Raw genomic sequence first — 22,965 nt, forward strand, 5'->3', positions numbered from 1 at the left:
GACTCTCTTCCCCCGTGCTTCTTTCAGGAGGTTCTCCCGAGTGTTGGCGCATCGGTCTTGGATATCATCAACAGCAGCCTCTCTTCTGTTGTAGTTCCCCAACAGTTTAAACATGCTGTGGTCCAACCCTTGATCAAGAAACCTGGTCTTGATCCAGATGTGCTGTCAAGTTTCAGGCCCATTTCCAAACTGCCTATCATTTCCAAAATTCTGGAAAAAGTGGTGCACATGCAGTTGATATTTTTCTTGGATGAACATAACATCTTGGAGGTCTTCCAGTCAGGTTTCAAGACGATGCATAGCACGGAGTCAGCCCTGTTACGCGTTTCTAATGACATCCTCCTGGCAAATGACTCTGGAGACCACGTGTGTCTAGTTTTATTGGACTTAACTGCAGCATTTGATACAGTGGATCACAGTATTCTGCTGACTCATTTGCAGCACTTGGTGAGCATTGGCGGCAGTGCTCTTGAGTGGTTTAGGTCCTATTTAGCTGACAGAACCTTCTGTGTCAGCCTTGGCTGCTCTGAGTCACGCACTGCTCCTCTGTCATGTGGTGTTCCACAGGGCTCAATTCTGGGGCCTCTGCTGTTCTCGCTGTATCTGCTCCCATTGGGTTCCATCTTAAGGAAACATGGTATTCCCTTCCACTGCTATGCAGATGACTGCCAGATCTATGTCCCACTGAGCAAGAAAGACGCCTTCTCATTAAGGCCACTTCTATCCTGTCTGGAAGAAATCAAAACCTGGATGGCACAAAATTTCTTGAGATTCAATGAAAAGAAGACAGAGGTGATATTGTTTGGTCCCAGTGGCCCTTGTACATTCCATCCTGTAGACTTGGGCCCCTGGTCTCCTTATCTTAAGTCAACAGTCTCAAACTTGGGCCTTAAACTGGACAGTGATTTCAAACTCGATCGGCAAATTGGTGCTGTTGTTAAATCCAGCTTCTTTCACCTTAGACAGCTGGCCAAAATAAAACCTCTCCTCTCACATGAACACTTTGAGACAGTAATTCATGCCTTTGTCACATCCCGGCTCGATTACTGCAATGCCCTTTACTTTGGAGTCAGCCAGTCCTCCATTAAGCGCCTTCAGCTGGTCCAGAATGCCGCTGCTCGCCTCTTGACTGGTACTCGTAAGAGGGAGCACATAACTCCTACTCTGGCATCCCTTCACTGGCTCCCCATTCATTTTAGAGTTATTTTCAAGATCCTATTTGTTTTCAAATCTCTGAATAATCTCGCGCCATCTTACCTCTCTGAGCTCATCCGCCCCTACACACCTGCCCGGCGCCTCAGGTCTGTGGACCAGACTTTATTAGAAGTACCAAGAACTAAACTGAGGCTCAGAGGGGATCGAGCCTTTTCTGTTGCTGGTCCCTCTCTCTGGAATGACCTCCCACTGAACATTCGGCAAGCCTCCTCGCTGCCCATCTTCAAAACCCTCCTCAAAACTCACTTGTATTCTTTGGCATTCGACTCAGCATGACTTAGATTTGTTCTTGGTTTTACTGTTTGGTGCTTTCTACCGCCTTTATTACTGATTTGTCTTACTGTTTATTGTGCATGTTAAATTGCTCCATGTACAGCACTTTGTATGCAGCGATGGCTGTTTGAAAGTGCTCTATAAATACTGTTGACTTGACTTGACTTGACTTATCCTCAAGAGGGTCACAGGCGTGCTGGAGGGAGCCTATCCCAGCTGCCATCGGGCTGGAGGCGGGGTACACCCTCAACTGGTTGCCAACTAATGGCAAGGCACACATAGACAAACAACCATCCGCTCTCACAATCACACCTGTGGAGAATTCCAAGCAACTGTGTCAAACTCATTTTTGTCATGGGCCACATTACAGTTCTCATTTCCCTTGGAGGGCCATGATAACTGTGAAACCAGATAAAGAAGTCAAGGACAATCATTTCTTCAACTATTTAAGTGATTGCAATGAGGGGTTTGGTCACATGAAAATGCTGACAACAGCTCTCATTTGTAACATGATAATTTTAAATTTTGGTACAGATTTTCGGAAGCATCATGAAAGTTGACATGCTTGATTGGCTTTCGCGGGCCTCATGAAAGTATGTGGCGGGCCAGATTTGGCCCCCAGGCCTTGAGTTTAACACCTGTGGTTTAGAATGTACAATTAACCGACCATGTATGTTTTTGGAATGTGGGAAGAAACCGGAGTACCTGGAGGAAACCCACGCTGGCACTGGGAGAAAATGCAAACTCCACACAGGAAGGCCGGGGCTGGATTTAAACTCACGACCTCTGCACTGTGAGGTGGACATGCTCACCATTTGCCCTCCGTGCCACCCATAGTCATAATTTCTTTAATTATTCACATTTTTACAGTGTGGCAGAGCACCATGACATGATGCCACGTCAAATTTCTTCTTTGTCGTCTTCAAGTTTATGTGTGTGCCACCCAGTGTTCAGATAAAGAAACCACAATTGAAGAAAGGTCAAATGTAACTATTCCAAAATGTTACTTGAAGCACTCTTCTTATTTTCCTTCTACAACTTTTTATTATTATACTTCTCATATACTGTATACTTCATGCTATTAACAATTAAATTAGGACTGTAATTTCATACTCCAGTAGGATAGGCAAGAGAAATACAGTGATCCCTCGCTATTTCGCGGTTCGTTTATTGCGGATTCGGTGCATCGCGGATTTTTTCAAACATATTCATAAAAATAAAAATAAAATTAAAAATATATATTTTTTTCATATACTGTACATGGAGTTCAGTCCTGTATATGTTGCTCTATGTGACTCGCTGTTGTTTTGCAGCTGCAACTGTTAGTTACACAGTGCCCCAAAACCTCTCAGATTTTTGTTGTCACATGAGAAAAATCTGCAGATTATTTTAAACGCACTGCAGAAATCCACTTGTTCCCTAATTGTTTTTAAACTTGAATCTGCTTATTTTGACTCTCAACTCCTCCTTCACTCTACCCCGCGCGCATCCAGGGTCTCTCTCTCTCTCTCTCTCTCTCTCTCTCTCGCTCCCTCTCTCGCTCCCTCTCTCGCTCCCTCTCTCCCTCTCTCCCTCCCTCCTCCCTCCCAGCCAAACCAGTTCCTCGTGCAGATGTACATTGTGTTGTTCCAACCACAAATAGCCGATGAGTGAATATTCATTTTGAGGGCAGATTCGTATTGGTCATTGGTCCACTGTGACGTGTTCGGCAATTTCACTGGTGCCAAAAAGCACACATCGACATGGATGGGCGTCTTTTCAAATGTTATTGTCAAATTCACCAAACAGACATACGGTACATTAACTGAGGTAAGCTGGCACGAATAACAATATTAGCTAGGCCAGTTTAGCGCCAGCTAATGCAAACATTAGTGCATGTCCATCGGTAGCAGCAGCAGCAGCACTTAAACTTTAAATGGACTCCACATTAAATGGCAATGTGACTCAACTCTCATGGATACACACTGGGAAAGCCCCCGCCACCCCCCAAAAAAACTGTCTTCAAACATCAACACCTTCAACGTGTCATAAATCTTTTAACAGCGCCCCACTCTTTTATTGTTGAATAACCTGCTCGTTGTGTGGGTCACTCTCTCTCCCCTCTCTCTCAACCGCAAAAATACAGAGCTAAACAGCCAACTCAAAAGTCAAGTAAAATTGAACTCACAGCATTTGAGTCGACGTCACTATGGACAGCAACGGTCCGAATACCCATCTTCTTGCACGTCTTGATCACCTGATGGGAATAGGGGGACATAAGCACAGTTATCCACAGTGCTCCACAGACAAGAAATATTTTTCATCACAGATTACAAATGTTTTTCGTTTTTTTAAATGTCATTTTACAGCAATTTACTCCATCAAATGTAGGCCTTTGATTATAAATTAAATTTGTCAATGTATACACAGAAAAATGTATTTTTCTAATGTATTACAAAAAGACAACACACCAATTTAAGTCAAGCAAAAGCTAAATTGTGCATTAAAAAAATAAAACACCACAATTTAATCGCAGCTTAGTCTTTTCAACATTCTGAAAATATTCTTGAGTACAATGAGAAACTGTTTTTGCAAAGTAGTGCACTCGTTTATATTGTGCACTACAGATGTCTCAAAGGGGACCCAAACTTTAATCTTATTACTTTACGATATTTAATTATTGTTCAATGAGGAAAAATGAAATGATTGTTTGTTTGGTTGTTTTTTTTTAAAGATTTGACTCGTTACATGGTAATTTGCATGCTGGTTTGTTTACATAAGTCATCATTATGCAGTCGCGCTGCATCTCTCTCCTTTCTTTGAACTTCTTTGCCGAGTTTGGGAGGTGGGAGTTGGCACACACGCACTTGGCACATTTATGCACTATGGGTTCTGAAAACATTTGCTATGCCAGCCAGGAAATTAAAAAGACTGACGACCCGCACCAGATACGAATGGTAGAATTTACATGAGACTACCCAGTCTAGAACACAGTGTTGGATTAACCTGGCACTTTAAGAGGGGCGGGGCTGCCACTGACAGGTGACCGTTCGCGCGACGTATAAAAAACAGGATCGCATTATGTTACGTTTGTGAATACACTCGCTTCGTCGTCGGCATGGCCCAATGGTTATTACCTGCTACTGCTTCTGCTACTGCTACTGCAACTACTTCCATTTCATCTACTACTACATCTACTTCTGCTGCAAAGTGTCCCAATAAATGTATCTAAAAAGTACAGAAAGAGTGATCCTTCCATGCTGGCCGACGATCCCTATTCAGAGGGCCGTGAAAAAAAACTGAATTAACTGAACAGTAATAACCATCGAGGTTGGATAGGATCCCCCGATGAGTGTCAAGCCTTGAAGAGGAATCACTCTCCAAGCAAACACCTTATCTATTCAGTCCTGAGATTGGCCAAAGGAGCACCGCCATCTAGTGGGAAAGACCCTGGTAAAATAAGCTCTGGTCAGACTAGGAAAATGGACTCCCGTGAACTCGAAACCCTTAGAGTGAAGCGCTCTGCTGCGCAATCGTCCCTCACAAAGAGGACCAATAAGATTGCCTCCAGAGTCAACCTGTTGGGAGAGAAAGCCCTAATTGATGAGCTGAAGGCCCTTGAGGTAGACTACGAGAGGGTCAGTGATACAGGATACGACTATGCTGAAGCCCTCAGTGCGGTAAAGGGAACCGAGGATGAAGAGGGCAAGGCAGAAGAAGAAGCGGCCTGCATCGCAGAGAAAACAGCTGAATGCCTGCGCAAATACACCGGAACTGTTGAGCTCATCCAGGAAACAATCTGGACGAAGTTCGCTGCAGATGACATCAAGGAATGTATTTCCAGTGCAGAAGCTAAAATGGTTCAACTGGAGAGCTGCAACATAAATAAATTACATAAAACTGACTTTGAGCTCACCAGAAATTGCCTGAAGAAGAGGGTTGACGAGCTCGAGAAAAAATGCAGTGACTGGGACGCATTAATCTCATATGCCAACACAAAGGTGTTGAAGGAGAAGGTTCGAGCTCTGTGGCGCCAGGTTAGAGACTTTGAGGATAGCTGGCAGAAAAGATACGCAGAAAAGTCGTCCGACGATGTGGATGGCAAGGCCCCACTGGAAAAAGAGTCGGACAAAGCAAAAAACATGCCTGATCCTGTCAGCCCCACAGAGCCTCCATTCACCGGTCTCAGTCTCAAGCATGAACTTCCTTCAGGCAACACCACCCCACGTGTTCCATTTATTCCCGCACAAACAACCATCTCAAATCCAGATACCAAAATCCAGACACCGCCAATGGACCAGAGTGCTCCCTGAGGTAACCCTGACATGTATCCTGGAGGGTACGGGTCCAGAAATCGGTTCCCTCTCGAGAGAGCACGGCTCCCCACATTTTCCGGTGACATGACAGATTACTTCCGGTGGAAGGCTGAGTGGGGAGAACTGGAGCAATTGGGGAACCCTTTTGGGACGGCAAGTATAACAAGATTCCATCTCCTAGGAAGCCTTAGTGATAAGGTGAAGAAGGACCTGGTCCTGTCCACTTGCGGGTCCGCTGAGGAAATGTTCCGGCGTTTGGACAACAGATACGGGAACAAAGCCAGGATCGTCCAAACAATAGCAAATGAGGTGCAAGGCCTAGCCCCCGTAAAGGGAAATCACCCTAGAAAAGTGATAGAGCTAATCCAAACAGTGGAAAGGGCCTTAAGCAACCTTCTTATCCTGGGTGAAGAGGATGTGATGAAGAACCGACTCGTGGCACAGTCACTTGAGAGTAAGTTACCAAACTTTCTAAAGGAGAAATGGGTAGCTTACAAGAATGAGCCAATGAATGGCTTTGCCCTGCAGAACCACTTTGAGTGCCTTCCCCAATTCCTAAAGAGACAGGAGGTCATTCTTGAGGAGCTGGACCAGCTGGAAACAAGTCTTGCAGAAAAGGCTCCATCTGAGAAACGCCCGATAGAAACAATCGAGAAAAGGGCTAAGAAGGCTTTCTCCAGAGTCACTGCAGGTCAACGAGGTTCTGCAGGAAGGCTGCGAACCACATGCTCTGCCTGTGGTGATGAAACGCACACTGGAAGGCTTTTTGCATGCAAAACATTCAGGGATATGGACCTGGCAAGAAGAAAGTCTCACCTAAGAACCCATGGGATATGCAATCGATGCTTAAGCATTCATCCGAAGAATGGCTTTTGCAACGCGGGGTTCCTTTGCAGTAAAGCAGACTGCCGGCAAGATGAGGCTCACCACTACCTGCTGTGCCCCAGGTTCGCCACCCAAAAGGACGATGGCAGTAAAGTCCCAGTGAAGGTGGCAAAAGGGCCTCTTGGCCTAACAAGCCAGCAGGAAGAGTTTCTTGCTACACTAACCCCAGAGCAGAGGACAGAGTACAGGAAAGTCTTCTCAAACAAAACCACCGCAGCAATTTGCACCAGTACTGGAAGTGTACCAAAAGAATATCCAGTGCTAATGATGCTCCTCAAGGTTACGACCAATTCTGGCCATCTGATTGGTACATTGATTGACCTTGCTTCAGATACCAATTACATCACAAACACTGGAGCCAAGCGTTTAGGACTATGTGGAGAGGACATCAAACTGATTGTGCATGGAGTTGGCAGGATGAGGAAAACAGTCATGACCAGGAGATATACCCTTTGGTTGAGGGTAGAGACTCCTGAGGGAACAGTGGGGGTGCACAAGATCGTCTGCTATGGCCTGGAATGCATCGCAGAGGTCAGCCAGAAAGCAACACCACACCAGCTTCAAGGCTTCTTCCCTGGGGTTGCTGCTGAGGACTTGGTCCGGCCCACCAAAATCGATCTCCTCATTAGTCACAGGGAAGGTCGCCTGGTCCCACAACCAGTTCAGAGAAACGGGGACCTGATTCTCTGGGATGGCCCACTTGGAAAGACAGTAGGTGGGACCCACCCTGACCTCGTTGAGAGGGTGGAACTAACCTTCCGCCAATCCGACACTCATTTCGCAAGGTCCATGAGAACTGCCTCAAAAGTGTATGAGGAGGTTCTTGTGGACTCAAGTGATCCAAACCCTCTGTTGACAAAGGACGAAAAAGTCATTAGCAACACCACTATAGCTAACAAGGAAGTGTTAGAGTGGTTCAGGTGGGACAGTATCGGGGCAGCGTGCGATCCTCAATGTGGGGGCTGCAAATGTGGCACGTGTTCCCCAGGAGGAAAGGAGATGACTCTCGGAGAAGAAAGGGAGTTGGAGAAAATCAAGAATTGCCTCACCCACGTCCTAGTAGACAAACACAGTCAGTCACCCCACTGGGACGCTGCGTATCCCTGGCGAGGAGGCCCGGCCTCTCTCCCTGACAATCGCAGAGCTGTGGAGGCTACTTTCAGGAGAACCGAAACTAGGCTGGAACGAGAGCCCGCCTGGAAAGCAGCGTATAGTGAGCAAATCCACGACATGGTCAGAAGAGGTGCAGCCGTCAAGCTCTCAGAAGAAGAACTGATGTCCTGGAAGGGCCCCAAGTGGTACATTAGCCACTTAGTCGCCCCAAACCCCCACTCTGCCTCAACCCCTGTCAGGATAGTGTGGAACAGCAGCCAGGAGTTTCAGGGTTGGAGCCTGAATGACCTTCTCGACAAAGGTCCGGATGTACTTAATCCAATAAGAGGCGTTCTCTTACGGTTCCGAAGCGCACAACATGCTGCCCTGGGTGATGTAAGAAAGATGTACAACTCAGTTTGGCTTCAGGACAAAGAAGTTCACTTACATCGATTTCTGTGGGGGGATGACCCCCAGAACGAAATAGAAACGTTTGCAGTCGTCCGAGTGAATATTGGCGATAAGCCTGCAGGCTGTATAGCCCAAGTCGCAATGCGACTGACAGCTAAACTTCCACAGTTCTCATCAATGCTCAAAGAACGCAGAGTCATTGAAGAGGACTGTTACGTTGATGACATCCTGACATCAGACAATGAAATCGATGTGCTGCGAAAGATAACTGTTGGTGTTGAGAAGATATTGAAGGCTGGGGGGTTCTCTCTAAAACCCTGGGTCTTCTCTGGCCAAAGTGGGAGGGGGGGAAGCCCAAGGCAGTCCCCAGCCTGGCTGTCCAAGCACTCCGACAATCCTCATGCTCCCAAATCAGCTGCAAGAGGAGGACAGTAAAGCCCTTGGCGTTGGGTGTGAGCCTGAGTCAGACAAGCTCCGCATCCTTGCTTCGATCAACTTCTCAAAGAAAAGGGGGAAGATGAGGACTGGGCTCGACTTAAGGGAGGAGGAGGTCAGGAGGAGTACTCCTGAGCCACTAAGCCGACGTTTGCTTCTTGGCCAAATCGCCAGCCTCTATGACCCAATTGGTCTAGTTACCCCTGCAAAACAGAAGGGAGTAATCCTTGTAAGAGAATCCTTTCAAGAAGCAAGAAAAGATCGTCCTGTGAAAGATACATGGGATGATCCGCTGTCACCAAGACTCCGGGAGGCAGCTGTTACACTCTTCGAGGAGTATGTAAGGCTCGGCCAAGTAAGATTCGACCGAAGCCTCACACCCACTGAAGTCTTAGGCCCCCCAGTTGGAATTACATTTTCTGATGGGAGTGAAGCCTCTTACGGAGCTGTACTTTATCTTCGCTGGGAAACCAAGCCTGGTCAGGTCATCGTGAAGCTGGTGGAGTCTAAGGCCAAGCTTACTCCTCTCGACCAGAACGGGGATGGAATTAAGGCTGAACTGTGCGGTGCGGTGATCGCTACTCGCTTGAAGAAATACTTTGAGAGGCACTGCCGCATCCCAGTCGATCACTGGGTACACTCGTAGACAGCCAGACGATCCTCGGTGCAATCCAAAAGGACAGCTATGGATACCAAACCTTCTTCGCAAACCGGATCGGAGAAATCCAGAAAGCCGGTCCGGTGGACACCTGGAAGTGGGTTGAAGGATGCCTTAACATCGCAGATATTCTCACAAGGGGCGCGACCCCTGAGGAGTTGGACAAAGACTCTGAGTGGCAGACCGGGCCTCAATTCCTCAAATGGCCTGAGAGTGAATGGCCGGTGAAGACTGCAAGTGAAGTCTCTGCCACGGTCTCTGACGAGAGCATCAAGAGGCTTCAAAGACGCGCATTCTCTGCAGTGGTCACAAGGCATCAGGATAGGAAAAATGACATGATGAAGCCTCCGGAGCTTGGTAGACCGGGAACCACTCCACCTCCTTTTATCCCTATCCCACGGATGCAAGTCCTGGCCCTTGTGCGCCTCATTGGGCCTGGGAGATTCAGCTCCCTCACGAAGCTGTGTGGGACGGTTGCCTGGACACGTCGGGCGGTGGAGGCTTGGTTGGGAGGTAACCACCAGACCACAGTCAATAGGAATCCCAAACCCAGTCTTACAGCTATGGAGAGAGCAGAAGCCTTCCGATGCCTTGTCCTTGAAGCCCAGGATGGAGCTGAAATACGGGACTCAACACTTGACCGACTCGTGGTCCGGACAGATGGGGGGACAGGACTCCTGGAACGAAGGCAAAATTGCTATTCCTCTGGTCCCTATGCATACAAGACTGGCCACACTGCTGGCCCTAGAGGCTCATGAGAAGAACCATGAGGGGGTCGCAGCAACTCTCCTACGCACTCGGAAAAGAGCCTGGATAATACAAGGCCGTCGAGTCGTCAGAAGAGTGTTAAATGACTGCATCCACTGCCGAAAGCAAAGAGCAAGAGTATGCCAGCAAGTGATGAGTGACCTCCCGTTGGAGCGCACACAAAGGGCAGGCCCTTTTGAGTATACAACCTTGGATCTATTTGGCCCCTATGAAGTCAAAGACGCAGTCAAAGGGAGAGTAAGGAAGAAAGTCTGGGGCATCGTCTTCTGCTGCATGGCTTCAAGGGCAGTCCATGCTGATGTATGCGATGACCAATCTTCAGAAAGTTTTCTGCTAGCCTACTCACGCTTTGTTGCTCTGAGGGGCCATCCACGCAAGCTATGGTCTGACAAAGGGACAAATTTAATCGGGGCGAAACCCGCCCTGAATGAGCTCCAAAACCACATACGCTGTGTTCAGGCGTCATCAGTTGAGGACATCGCTTCCAAGAACGGGACGGACTGGGTGTGGAGCTTCCACCCTGCTGATGCGCCCCACCGAAATGGAGCAGCAGAAGCTGCCGTGAAATTGATAAAAAGAGCCCTCACGAGTTTGAAAGGAGCAACAGACTATCTCACCTGGGGTGAGTTTCAAACTCTACTGTTTCAGGCAGCCAACCTGACGAACTATTGTAATGTTTCTGAGCTTTTCACTATTGTAACTGAATGGGGTCTTTGATTACGTATTGGTGTAAATTCCCTGGATGGGACATCGGGAACTTAAGTGGGAGGTGTTGGATTAACCTGGCACTTTAAGAGGGGCGGGGCTGCCACTGACAGGTGACCGTTCGCGTGACGTATAAAAAACAGGATCGCATTATGTTACGTTTGTGAATACACTCGCTTCGTCGTCGGCATGGCCCAATGGTTATTACCTGCTTCTGCTACTGCTTCTGCTACTGCTACTGCAACTACTTCCATTTCATCTACTACTACATCTACTTCTGCTGCAAAGTGTCCCAATAAATGTATCTAAAAAGTACAGAAAGAGTGATCCTTCCATGCTGGCCGACGATCCCTATTCAGAGGGCCGTGAAAAAAAACTGAATTAACTGAACACACAGTCTGTATGGCTCCGATGCAAGATCTTTGGTGCATCAAGATTATAGCTCACTTGGAGGCGCCGCATTAGATTAGATTACATTTTTTTTTTCTCTGCTTGGCTCTCGACGAAGGCGGACGCTTTTTTGCTCTGCTCCTGTCCTCCCCTCACCCTTCCTTGCTCGCCACTCAGTCTATGTGCTGTCCTTGTCTGACTATCCTAGCCTCCTTCTGTATTTTCATCCTAAAAACAAACCATGGAATTGGTTGGCTGGTCTCTCAATGCCATCGACAAAATTTTCTCGACGAGAAGAGCAGGCAGTGGGGAGCCTACTTGCCCCTCGGGGACATGTGCTGCTGGGTACATCCTAGATCCCTGGAGGATGGTGTGCCTGTCAATACTGTCCGTTGAGGATGTGGAAGACATCTACATTGTCGGCCTTCTGATAGCAGGTATGCTGCTGTTTGGTGTTAGCGGTTTCCTGATCTATCGCAAAATTCAATCGACGGGAGCGGCTTTATTGGAAGTGAAGAAGCTGCCGGTCTTTATGGATGGCATGGGTCGGATGTCCAACACTCAGACCCAAGCGGTGACTGAGCTCAACCGAGAAATGGATGTGGTTTTGGAGCGTCATTGCAAGATGGACAACAACTTGGAGAAGTTGGAATCCGTGCTCAGAAAAGAACTACGGATTTGGCTGATCGACGCCATTGAAGAAACACAGGCCACGGACTCAAGGCTGTCTGGAATTGTTGGCAGCCTGTTCCCAAAACATCTGCTATCTGGACCTTTCCCCTGGAAGATAGTACGCATGGAAGCTAGTGCCCTCCCATCACCCCCTCCTTCTCGGCCATAGACTGATAAGCCAGGACTGTCTCCATGAGGAGACCTTGACGAAGCAGCTGCGGCCTGACACGCACACACAATCAGACAATCACACGCGCATACACACCCTTGTATCAACGCCTTTATTGTTCCTGTTTTTTCCCCGCGACGTGAACTGATCTGCGGAGCGCTCGAATGGACTGAGCAGCTGGTCGGACGGACCGCATCGCGCTCCCACCCCTTCCCATCCATCCGCCCCCTTATTACATGTTATGTCTTGTGACTTGTTGTAACTGTCATATGCTTGTTTACGTGCTGGGGTCTTTTTTTCTCCTGGACTCAAATTATCCTCAGAAGAAGATAGTTCGAGCGTGTTTTTTTTCCCTCTCCCTCCCTAGTGGTTTACTTTCTGAACTAAGATCTCGGGGCGCTGTGCACACAGCGAGTACCGACAGGCCCTTTGCACTGTATCCCATGTTCGCCATTGTTTGTTTCTTGTGCAGAGCGTGCCTGTTAAGTGATATTTTGTTGCACGAACGTGTAATGACAATAAAAAGGCAATTCAATTCATTCATTCAACAAAATAGCCATTCATTGAAGGTGCGCCTCATAATCCAGTGCGTCTTTTCGTGTGGAATATACGGTATATTATGTACATATAAAACACACACCAATACATATATACTGCCTCTGTTTGCTACACCTTAATAATTAAATTGTCATTTAGAAACTGCAGTTTTTATTTCCTTGGGTTCTCTCTGTAATCAAATCGGTTTGCTGAACTGAAACCTGATGAATATGCAAAGAATACAGAAAACAGGAACGAGGCTAATACGTTCTCATGACACTGACATGTCATAGCTTTTTGTAGTGTGTTCTGCAGATGTTGGCAAATGTTAGGAAAATGGGCATAATAGTCATTTAAAATTGTGTAACTGATGCTGTAAGACGTCAGTGTGCTCTAACGTACCTATTGTTTCGTAATTGTAAATTCAGGGGAAATTGTGTGCATGTGCATGAGTGTGTGCATACCTGTCAACTTTTCAGAGCGCCAACCTGTATAAACTACCAAAAAAATCCTTATAAAGAGCAAAAAATCCTTATAACATACCAAAGCATTTTATATGTCAAAATAACAGCAGAAAAAACCCCACGAAATTTTCAATGATATTTATTGTAGATCTCCATAATACAATGTCTGGTTAATGTCTAATCATCATTCTACTTAGTGGCATTACTGTGTTCAGAGTTGTATTCCTGCGTTACTTTTTTCACCAACTCCAAATATTGAAAACACAGAAGAAAATAGCCATTCAGCACTCAGGTTTCAACTAGGAACCAACTAGGAACCACGTTTTCAACTAGGAACCACGTGATTTACTGGAAAGTTACCGGAAATGAAAGCATTCGAGTAGACTAGTACCATTCTGGGCAAAAGCAAACGGAACTACCCGTTAGGGGGGGGAGACGGAAATTTTCAGAATCTGTATGATTTGTGCGATACGGCCATATACGTAAGATTCACCACAAAATCCGTATGAACTATGGCTAAACCGTATGAGTTGACAGGTATGTGTGTGTCAGGTGGTGTATGCGTGTGCTTTTGCATTTTTTAAAAACTTTTGCAACACGATAAATGCTGTGATTAACATGTAAACTGACAATACTGCTTTCCCTTTATAAGTGTAATAAATATAGCCGTCGCCAGTCTGAAGACCAATACAAGCCTCAAAAAACATCATCATCAAGATTACAGTGGTGCGCTAAAAAAAAGCTACATTGGAGCTATTAAAGCGAGAGCTAAATTGGAAGACAAGATTCCAGATCAAGAGGAGACAAGTCAGACTGGACAAAAAAAGAAAAAGAATACATGGGGGCTGAGAGCAACTCTGCATCAATGATATTTGTGGAACATGTATTTAAAGAGAATGAGAAGATTCTGAGAGAGAGAGAGAGAGAGAGAGAGAGAGAGAGAGAGAGAGAGAGAGACGTGCCTTTACAACTCAGCACAGGAAGCGACTACTAACATGGTGAGGAGAGGCCTTTCCGTGGCTCTCTACAAACCTCCGACGAGCTGGGCAGACAGAATTAAGAACCTGATGTCGCACAAGTCCCGGTCTCCAAAAGGAGGAGAGAGCAGCTGGAGGCACCATGGGAAAGTTTCAAAAAAAGCTGGATACATAAAGGCGAGCGAACAACTGAAATCGTTTCAAGTCTGGTAAGGTGACACTAGAATTGACATTGTTGGACAACCGGATATTAAACAGTTGCATTGAAAAACATTTGGGTTACTTATAAAAATGTATGTTTTTATCGAGTATGCTCACTTTTATATTAAATTGTTTTTTGTTGATAGCCAGTTAGCTAGCTAGCTAAATAGAGAGAGAGAGATAGCGATGCTGAGATATTTGAGACCATCTTTTGCTTCTTAAAACCGTGTGTGTCTGGGCTCTTACCAGTTCAGAGCATGGATATCGCCTGCTTGATTTCAGATTCTCCAATTGGCTTATGTAATTCCTAGCCTGTTGATTTTCGTTTGCTCGGTTAGTTTTATATGCTTTAAGTAATGTGAGAGTTCTATATCATTGCAGCATGTGTCAGTGTTCTTGTACAAGGATTCATAGAGTTCTGCAAAGGCCCCAACTATTTTTGTTTGGTTTTGTGGCCATATTCGTTTGTGAGTTTATCTTCTGCACAATATTCATAGATCAGTGCTTTCTCAGCCTGAATGTTAATAATTTACTTGCCGTATTTCCATCCTCATAGTATTTCTGATTTGTAAATCTTAAGGTTCCCCCAGTCTTGTCAGACAAGAGGCTGTTCATGTGCTTGTGGGGTGCCCTTAAATCAAGGTTGCCCTACATTTTTTTGACCCAAGATGTATTTTCAAGCAGCCAATCTCCCACGATCCGACGCACATACACGCATACTCCCCAACAAACACACACACACACACGCACACACACACAGGCCATGATGAGCAACAGCTATAACGGGCCCTGATCATGAAAGATACAGAAAAATAAAGTAGATACAAGAGTTTGTGAGTTTGAGAAAAGGAAATGACTGCCTACCTTAGTGGGAGACCTGACACGGAGGCAGGGATGCGCTTTTGCAGCATGTTAAATGCAGAAACATCACTATCGTAGCTCACATGTACCGTTTTAAAATGCTTCTCCTGGCGCTCCAGATTCCCATTCTTTGCCAGTGCCATCGGTGAATTGCAGATCAAACAAACTTTGACTGAGAATAAACAAAAAATAGATACATCTCAACAGCTTTGATCGCTAGCTGCAATTGCAGACTGCTGACCGCTAACAACTTCTGGTGAGCCAGGTCATCCACCACCTGCTTTTTTATTTTATTTTATATTTTATCCTTTTTTGTGAAAGTGAAACTCATAGGATGCTTTGAATGCAGTGTACACTAACACAAAAATATATACCGTATTTTCACGATCATTCGGCACACCGTATTGTTGGGCGCAGTCTCAGTAACGGTTGCTATTTGTGTATTTGACACATACACAAAACGCACTGTATTATTGGGCACAGCCAGGCATGGTAAAACATACGCCAGCTTAAACATACGGCATGCATGCACGCACGCTAAAAACACGTTAGCTTGAAGCATACGGAAGCATGCATGCACGCTAAAACATACCAGGTATGTTAGCTTAAAGCATACGATAGCAGCTAAGACATACGGACACACGCTAAAAACACGTTTTTAAAAAGGCAACGGAAGCAAAACTGAGTTCGGTTGTACTTTATTTAGCCATTTTACAATGTACTCACGCGACTGCTACCTGCTAAGGGCGTGCCTTTCGCGTCCTCTTACATGCCCACCCTTCACTCATTGGCGACTGGTACCTGCTAGGGACGTGCCTTTCACGTCCTCTTATACGCCCACCCTTCACTCATTGGCGACTGGTACCTGCTAGGGACGTGCCTTTAGCGTCCTCTTACACGCCCACCCTTCACTCAAAGGCGGACTTCCGCATGCCTGTCGTCACTCACGTCCGCCTTTTCTCTGTATAAACAGCATGTCGGCCAGGAGTGCTCTCAGTCAGGCTTTGGAACTCGGCGCTTACACTAGACTAGACGCTCCGCATTATAAGGCGTCCTGTCCATTTTGGAGAAAATTTAAGACTTTTAATGGCGCCTTATAGTCGTGAAAATACGGTAATATTAATAACATGCGTGCGCACGCACGCACGCACACGCACACACACACACCGCCCACCATTTCGCCCTACACCCCTTGCAGTCGACTTGGGGCCAGTCCATGGACTACCTGCCGACCGAGATCGACTGGCCTTAAATCATTAATCCTGATTTATGCTGATTGCTTATGTTCCTGCTCGAACCATTCGATTTTATCTTCTAATTCTCTCTGTGTAGTTTCCCTCAGTTTTTTTCCTCGCAGACATACAGTAAATGAAATAATTTCGCCTCTCAAATAAGGTTTGGCACAATCCCATAACATCAGAGGGTTTGTCTCGAGTGTAAGATACATCCTCAAATCTTTTAAAATTAAAGAAATAAAATTATTATCGTGAAGGAGTGCTGCGTTGAGCCTCACTCGGCGTACGGTGGATGTTTCTAGAAGGCCACGAGTTGTTACCATGACCGCAGTATTGTTTCTGAAGGTTTTTGGCCATTTAGCTTATGGTTAGGTCACTCGTCTCATTATGTTCGCTGAGGCAAGTACCGGATCAGTTATTTATATTTGGTTGTTTTTGTTTGAAAATCATTTCAGATGTGCAGGAGCTCTGAAAAATGCTTCCTCCTCAATGACTTGCTCATGGGACCCACCAGCAAGGCAGTTTTGAGAGGGAAAACTATTGCAAAAATAGCTTCATAAAAGAAGTTAAAATGGGAAAAATTGGAAAAACCAGAAAAAGTATTACCAGAAATATCTGGTGTCAATCTTCAATGTCCTCACTGACAACTTCCAGATGAAAGTTGATCTATCCCGCACCTGCATCGCCCCATCGTCATCAAGGAGGACATGCAGCAGTGGTCCCTCCTCCTTCAGCGCCCTCTGGTGGGCCGCATAACCGACCACATCAACCGTTCCGGGGTCGTAATCCTCCATACCCCAGAGACAGTAAAAATGATGTCCGCTACAACAATGGGCAGCCAAGTCATTGATCTAACCAGTGTTCCCACCCACGTCGCCAATATTGGAGCATAAAATCATGGGTGTTATCACAATCCCGTCGATCAACGCCCACAAGGAGGGTTTAGTCCTGACAACCTTTGCCCGACTGACGATCCAACTCTGGGACACCAAAGCCCACCGCGGGGTCCAATGCAGACAACAACTCACGCACACAACATCACAAGCTCATTGCAAAGAAGAGCCACTTGCTACTGATTCACTGCTTCCTTTAGTACAGGATAAGATACGCGAGTTGGAGGTTTCAACATCCACCCCAACAGGTAGATATACCCAGTGGCGGTTCTGGGGGGGGGCCAGCGGGGGCCAGTGCCCCTGTAGCACCGATTCTGGCCCCCCCTGTAGCCCCTGCTCCGAGCGCAGATTACGCAGTCGTGCCGAGTCGCCGACGCGAAAGGTGGAACCAAAGTGTGTGATTTAACATTCTAGTCGGACCCTTTATAGTGCGCTGCGCCATTTAAAAATGAGCGGGAAAATGAGAAGCAGTCCGCAGAGAAGGAAATTACCACGACACGAGTGCTTTTGCGTGTGTGCGCGTGTGTGTGTGTGTGTGTGTGCGCGCGCGCGTTTGCGTGTGTGTGCATGTGCGTGTGCGTGTGCGTGAGTGTGTGTGCGTGTGTGTGTGTGCGTGTGTGTGTGTAACTTTTTTAGTCTCCCTTTTTATTTTAATTTTTATTTAACAGGATCAATATATAAGACCCTCCGTGAGTCGTCACCTTACCGTGGTGGAGGGGTTTGTGTGTCCCAATGATCCTAGGAGCTAAGTTGTCTGGGGCTTTATGCCCCTGGCAGGGTCACCCATGGCAAACAGGTTCTAGGTGAGGGGCCAGACAAAGCACGGCTCAAAGACCCCTTATGAAGAACAAAATATATGGACCAAGGTTTCCCTTGCCCGGACGCGGGTCACCGGGGCCCCCCTCTGGAGCCAGGCCTGGAGGTGGGGCTCGTTGGCAAGCGCCTGGTGGCCGGGCCTACACCCATGGGGCCCGGCCGGGCACAGCCCGAAGAGGCATCGTGGGTCCCCCTTCCCATGGGCTCACCACCCATGAGAGGGGCCAAAGGGGTCGGGTGCAATGTGAGCTGGGCGGCAGCCAAAGGCGGGGACCCTGGCGGTCCGATCCTCGGCTGCAGAAGCTAGCTCTTGGGACATGGAATGTCACCTCTCTGGCAGGGAAGGAGCCCGAGCTGGTGTGTGAGGCAGAGAATTTCCGACTGGATATAGTCGGACTTGCCTCCACACACAGCCTGGGTTCTGGTACCAGTTCTCTCGAGAGGGGTTGGACTCTCTTCCACTCTGGAGTTGCTCAAGGTGAGAGGCGCAGAGCAGGTGTGGGCATACTCATTGCCCCCCGGCTCAGTGCCTGTACATTGGGGTTCACACCGGTAGACGAGAGGGTTGCCTCCCTCCGCCTTCGGGTGGGTGGACGGGTCCTGACTGTTGTTTGTGCATATGCACCAAACAGCAGCTCAGCATACCCACCCTTTTTGGAGTCCTTGGAGGGTGTGCTGGAGAGTACTCCTGCTGGGGACTCCCTTGTTCTGCTGGGGGACTTCAATGCTCACGTGGGCAATGACAGTGAGACCTGGAGGGGCGTGATTGGGAGGAACGGCCCCCCCGATCAGAACTCGAGTGGTGTTTTGTTATTGGACTTCTGTGCTCGCCACGGATTGTCCATAACGAACACCTTGTTCAAACATAAGGGTGTCCATATGTGCACTTGGCACCAGGACACCCTAGGCCGCAGTTCGATGATCGACTTTGTAGTTGTATCATCGGATTTGCGGCCGCATGTTCTGGACACTCGGGTGAAGAGAGGGGCGGAGCTGTCAACTGATCACCACCTGGTGGTGAGTAGGCTCCGCTGGTGGGGGAAGATGCCAGTCCGTCCTGGCAGACCCAAACGTATTGTGAGGGTTTGTTGGGAGCGTCTGGCGGAATCCCCTGTCAGAAGGAGTTTCAACTCCCACCTCCGACAGAGCTTTTCCCATGTTCCGGGGGAGGCGGGGGACATTGAGCCCGAGTGGACCATGTTCCGTGCCTCTATTGTTGAGGCGGCCAATCTGAGTTGTGGCCGTAAGGTGGTTGGTGCCTGTCGTGGCGGCAACCCCCGTACTCGCTGGTGGACACCAGCAGTAAGGGATGCCGTCAAGCTGAAGAAGGAGTCCTATCGAGCCTTTATGGCCTGTGGGACCCCAGAGGCAGCTGACGGGTATCGACTGGCCAAGCGGAACGCAGCTTCGGTGGTCGCCGAGGCAAAAACCCGAGCGTGGGAAGAGTTCGGTGAGGCCATGGAAGCCGACTTCCGGGCGGCTTCGAGGAAATTCTGGTCCACCATCCGACGTCTCAGGAGGGGGAAGCAGTGCACCACTAACACTGTGTACAGTGGGGATGGGGCGCTGCTGACTTCGACTCGGGACGTTGTGAATCGGTGGGCAGAGTACTTCGAAGACCTCCTCAACTCCACCAACACGCCTTCCTTGGAGGAAGCAGAGCCTGGGGACTCTGAGGTGGGCTCTCCTATCTCTGTGGTTGAAGTCACCGATGTGGTTAAAAAGCTCCTCGGTGGCAAGGCCCCGGGGGTGGATGAGATCCGCCCGGAGTTCCTCAAGGCTCTGGATGCTGTGGGGCTGTCCTGGTTGACACGCCTCTGCAACATCGCGTGGTCAACAGGGATAGTGCCTCTGGATTGGCAGACCGGGGTGGTAGTCCCTCTTTTTAAAAAGGGGGACCGGAGGGTGTGTTCCAACTACAGAGGGATCACACTCCTCAGCCTCCCTGGTAAGGTCTATTCAGGGGTGCTGGAGAGGAGGGTCCGTCAGGAAGTCGAGCCTCAGATTGAGGAGGAGCAGTGTGGTTTTCGTCCCGGCCGTGGAACAGTGGACCAGCTCTACACCCTTAGCAGGGTCCTCGAGGGTATGTGGGAATTCACCCAACCAGTCTACATGTGTTTTGTGGACTTGGAGAAGGCGTTTGACCGTGTCCCTCGGGGAGTTCTGTGGGGGGTGCTTCGTGGGTATGGGGTACCGAACCCCCTGATACGGGCTGTTCGGTCACTATACCACCGATGTCAGAGTTTGGTTCGCATTGCCGGCAGTAAGTCGGAATCGTTTCCAGTGGGGGTAGGACTCCGCCAAGGCTGCCCTTTGTCGCCGATTCTGTTCATAACCTTTATGGACAGAATTTCTAGGCGCAGCCGAAGCGTTGAGGGGATCCGTTTTGGGGGCCTCAGTATTGCATCCCTGCTTTTTGCAGATGATGTGGTGCTGTTGGCTCCTTCAAACGGGGCTCTCCAACTCTCACTGGAGCATTTCGCGGCCGAGTGTGAAGCGGTTGGGATGAAGATCAGCACCTCCAAATCTGAAACCATGGTCCTCAGTCGGAAAAGGGTGGAGTGTCCCCTCCGGGTCGGGGAGGAGATCTTGCCCCAAGTGGAGGAGTTCAAGTATCTTGGGGTCTTGTTCACGAGTGGGGGCAGGAGGGAGCGGGAGATCGACAGGCGGATCGGTGCAGCGTCTGCTGTGATGCGGACGTTGTATCGGTCTGTCGTGGTGAAGAAGGAGCTGAGCCAAAGGGCGAAGCTCTCAATTTACCGGTCGATCTACGTTCCAACCCTCATCTATGGTCACGAGCTATGGGTCGTGACCGAAAGAACGAGATCCCGGATACAAGCGGCCGAAATGAGTTTTCCCCGCAGGGTGTCCGGGCTCTCCCTTAGAGATAAGGTGAGAAGCTCGGTCATCCGGGAGGGGCTCAGAGTCGAGCCGCTTCTCCTCCACATCGAGAGGAGCCAGATGAGGTGGCTTGGGCATCTGATTCGGATGCCCCCTGAGCGCCTCCCTGGTGAGGTGTTCCGGGCATGTCCCACCGGGAGGAGACCCCGAGGAAGACCCAGGACACGCTGGAGAGACTATGTCACCCAGCTGGCCTGGGAACGTCTCGGGATCCCCCGGGGAGAGCTGGAAGAAGTAGCTAGAGAGAGGGAAGTCTGGGCTTCCCTGCTAAAGCTGTTGCCCCCGCGACCCGGCCCCGGATAAGCGGTAGATGATGGATGGATGGATGGAATATATAAGACATTGCCTTTTAAAATTTGGATAATTATATGCATGTAAAACATCTAGCTTCAGTGTATTTGCAATTTTTGTCCCCGGCAGGCTGGTACCATATCATCCCCTGGCTTGAATATTCTCAACAGATGGACACGGCGTATTGTTACGCTTGCAGACATTTTAGCCCTCCTAATACTGTTTTTTTCTCATCACTGTAATGTTATGACTACAATTTCAAAGTCTGAAGAAATAAAAAGTCAAATAAGATTTCGAATCTGTCTTTTTAGCCCTGAGTTGAATGTGCCCCCCCATCAAAACCCCTAGCCCCAGCCCGGCCCCCTCAGTGAAATTGATCCAGAACCGCCCCTGGATATACCCAGTGTGAAACAACAGCTTACCAACGACTTCCGACTGTGACATGCTTGGTGGCAGGAACTCCTTTGTCTTTTTTAGTAGACTCCTATGTTACATGTTCAGTCATTCAATCCAAAGATTTATCCGCTCCCTCTAAAATGAGCGGTCAGTCCATACATTCCATCAGTGCAGCTGGTGAGTCCGTTTTGTAAAGTTTTTTGGTACCATTGTCATGTTGAGCTCCATCAGTGTTTGAAACATTCTTTTCTTAGATCGTTTCACTGTCCAGTCAATCTGCTGGGCCGAGATTTAATGATTCAATTAGGCATTGTCATTCATTCAAAATCCACAGGTCTCGAAATTTTTCGATCAGGTGATACAATAGTCCAAGGACGATATGAACTGCCACTTTATGTTTACAACTGGTGGCTTGTCTCTCATTTGCAAGTCACTTGCAATATCTCGCGCAGCGTTAATATCACCCAACACTGACTGCATGGATACTGAAAGAATTCATGTGACTGCACACATCAAGATGGGACCTGATGGATCTTAGCAAGACAATTTTTTCTCTCACCGCAACAACCACATTGCAGTGACGACTCTTTATTACAATGACAACTTTGCCGCAGGACATGTCGTGTTGACCCACAACAGAGCCCCTATTTCCAAATACCATCCGACACTGTTCCCCGAGTTCCTTTGGCTAAACCCTGGAACAGACAGTGGCAGAATGTGGGACCTTTTGTCAAAAGGTGTGTGACGCCACCGATTGGGTCCCCACTCAGGCTTCATGTGGTGCTCTTTTTTTCATCGTCTCTGAATGCCTTCCAACGACCCTTACACTTGTATGGCGAGGCGCAGCGGTCCCGAATCTTTCTGGTTCCCTGTCTCCCTCTCCGATCTCATGAGTCTCTCCACACCGGATGAGTGCCGCCTCTGGTGCCCAAATCCACTCGGGTGTTTGGTACAGCCCAGAGGGTAATCCCTGCCTTCCACGTGCCCTCCATCTCTTCTACGGCAAGTTGTCACAAAAATTGGACCATGTGTCAAAAGGAAGGATGTGTGCGGCAGTCAACGCTCAGTGGTTCACCAAAGGGTTCTCCGTCTTTGCCACGGGTTTTTACAAAAAAATGCTTAATCTGTGCCCAAAACAACTCTGGAAGACCCACACCACTCACACACTAAGCTGCACATCTGCCACTCATCAGACCATTCCAACACGTCATGATGGATTTTATTGAGCTGACTCCAAATGAGGGTAAAAAGTACTGCCTCGTCAAGGTAGACATGTTTTCCAAATGGGTTGAAGCATTTAGCTAAACATGCATCCACCAGCAGGGTGACCAAGGCCCTCCTCACGGAAATCATTCCCCGATGGGGAATCCCAGGAAAACCTTCCTCCAACAATTGGTAGAAAAATGGAAATTTGACCTCAGAACA

At 48.2% G+C, this 22,965-nt stretch overlaps 1 protein-coding gene and 2 long non-coding RNA genes across 5 annotated transcripts in view; 1 reads left to right on the plus strand and 2 right to left on the minus strand.

The window, feature by feature from the left end:
* The window catches only part of pcca (propionyl-CoA carboxylase subunit alpha), a 55,900-nt gene that overhangs the window by 29,358 nt on the left and 3,577 nt on the right, over window positions 1-22,965 (minus strand). For 2 of the 3 annotated variants that reach the window (XM_086121440.1, XM_086121442.1), the window contains exon 4: window positions 3,656-3,724. In XM_086121440.1, coding sequence (XP_085977566.1) covers window positions 3,656-3,724 — 69 coding nt within the window. Of the gene's footprint in view, window positions 1-3,655; window positions 3,725-15,011; window positions 15,181-22,965 lie in introns of all 3 variants that reach the window. The other variant, XM_086121441.1, reaches the window with a different exon arrangement.
* On the minus strand, window positions 13,093-13,868 carry LOC147199563 (uncharacterized). Its single transcript, XR_015102082.1, has 2 exons — window positions 13,330-13,868; window positions 13,093-13,194 (listed from the first exon to the last, which is right to left on the minus strand). It is a non-coding gene; the product is annotated as an uncharacterized LOC147199563 (long non-coding RNA).
* On the plus strand, window positions 13,933-21,435 carry LOC147199564 (uncharacterized). Its single transcript, XR_015101972.1, has 3 exons — window positions 13,933-14,155; window positions 16,699-17,384; window positions 21,274-21,435. It is a non-coding gene; the product is annotated as an uncharacterized LOC147199564 (long non-coding RNA).

This window comes from Hippocampus guttulatus, chromosome 10 (genome assembly GCF_054856545.1).
Source record: "Hippocampus guttulatus isolate MCC_2025c chromosome 10, RoL_Hgut_1.0, whole genome shotgun sequence".
Taxonomy (NCBI): domain Eukaryota; kingdom Metazoa; phylum Chordata; class Actinopteri; order Syngnathiformes; family Syngnathidae; genus Hippocampus; species Hippocampus guttulatus.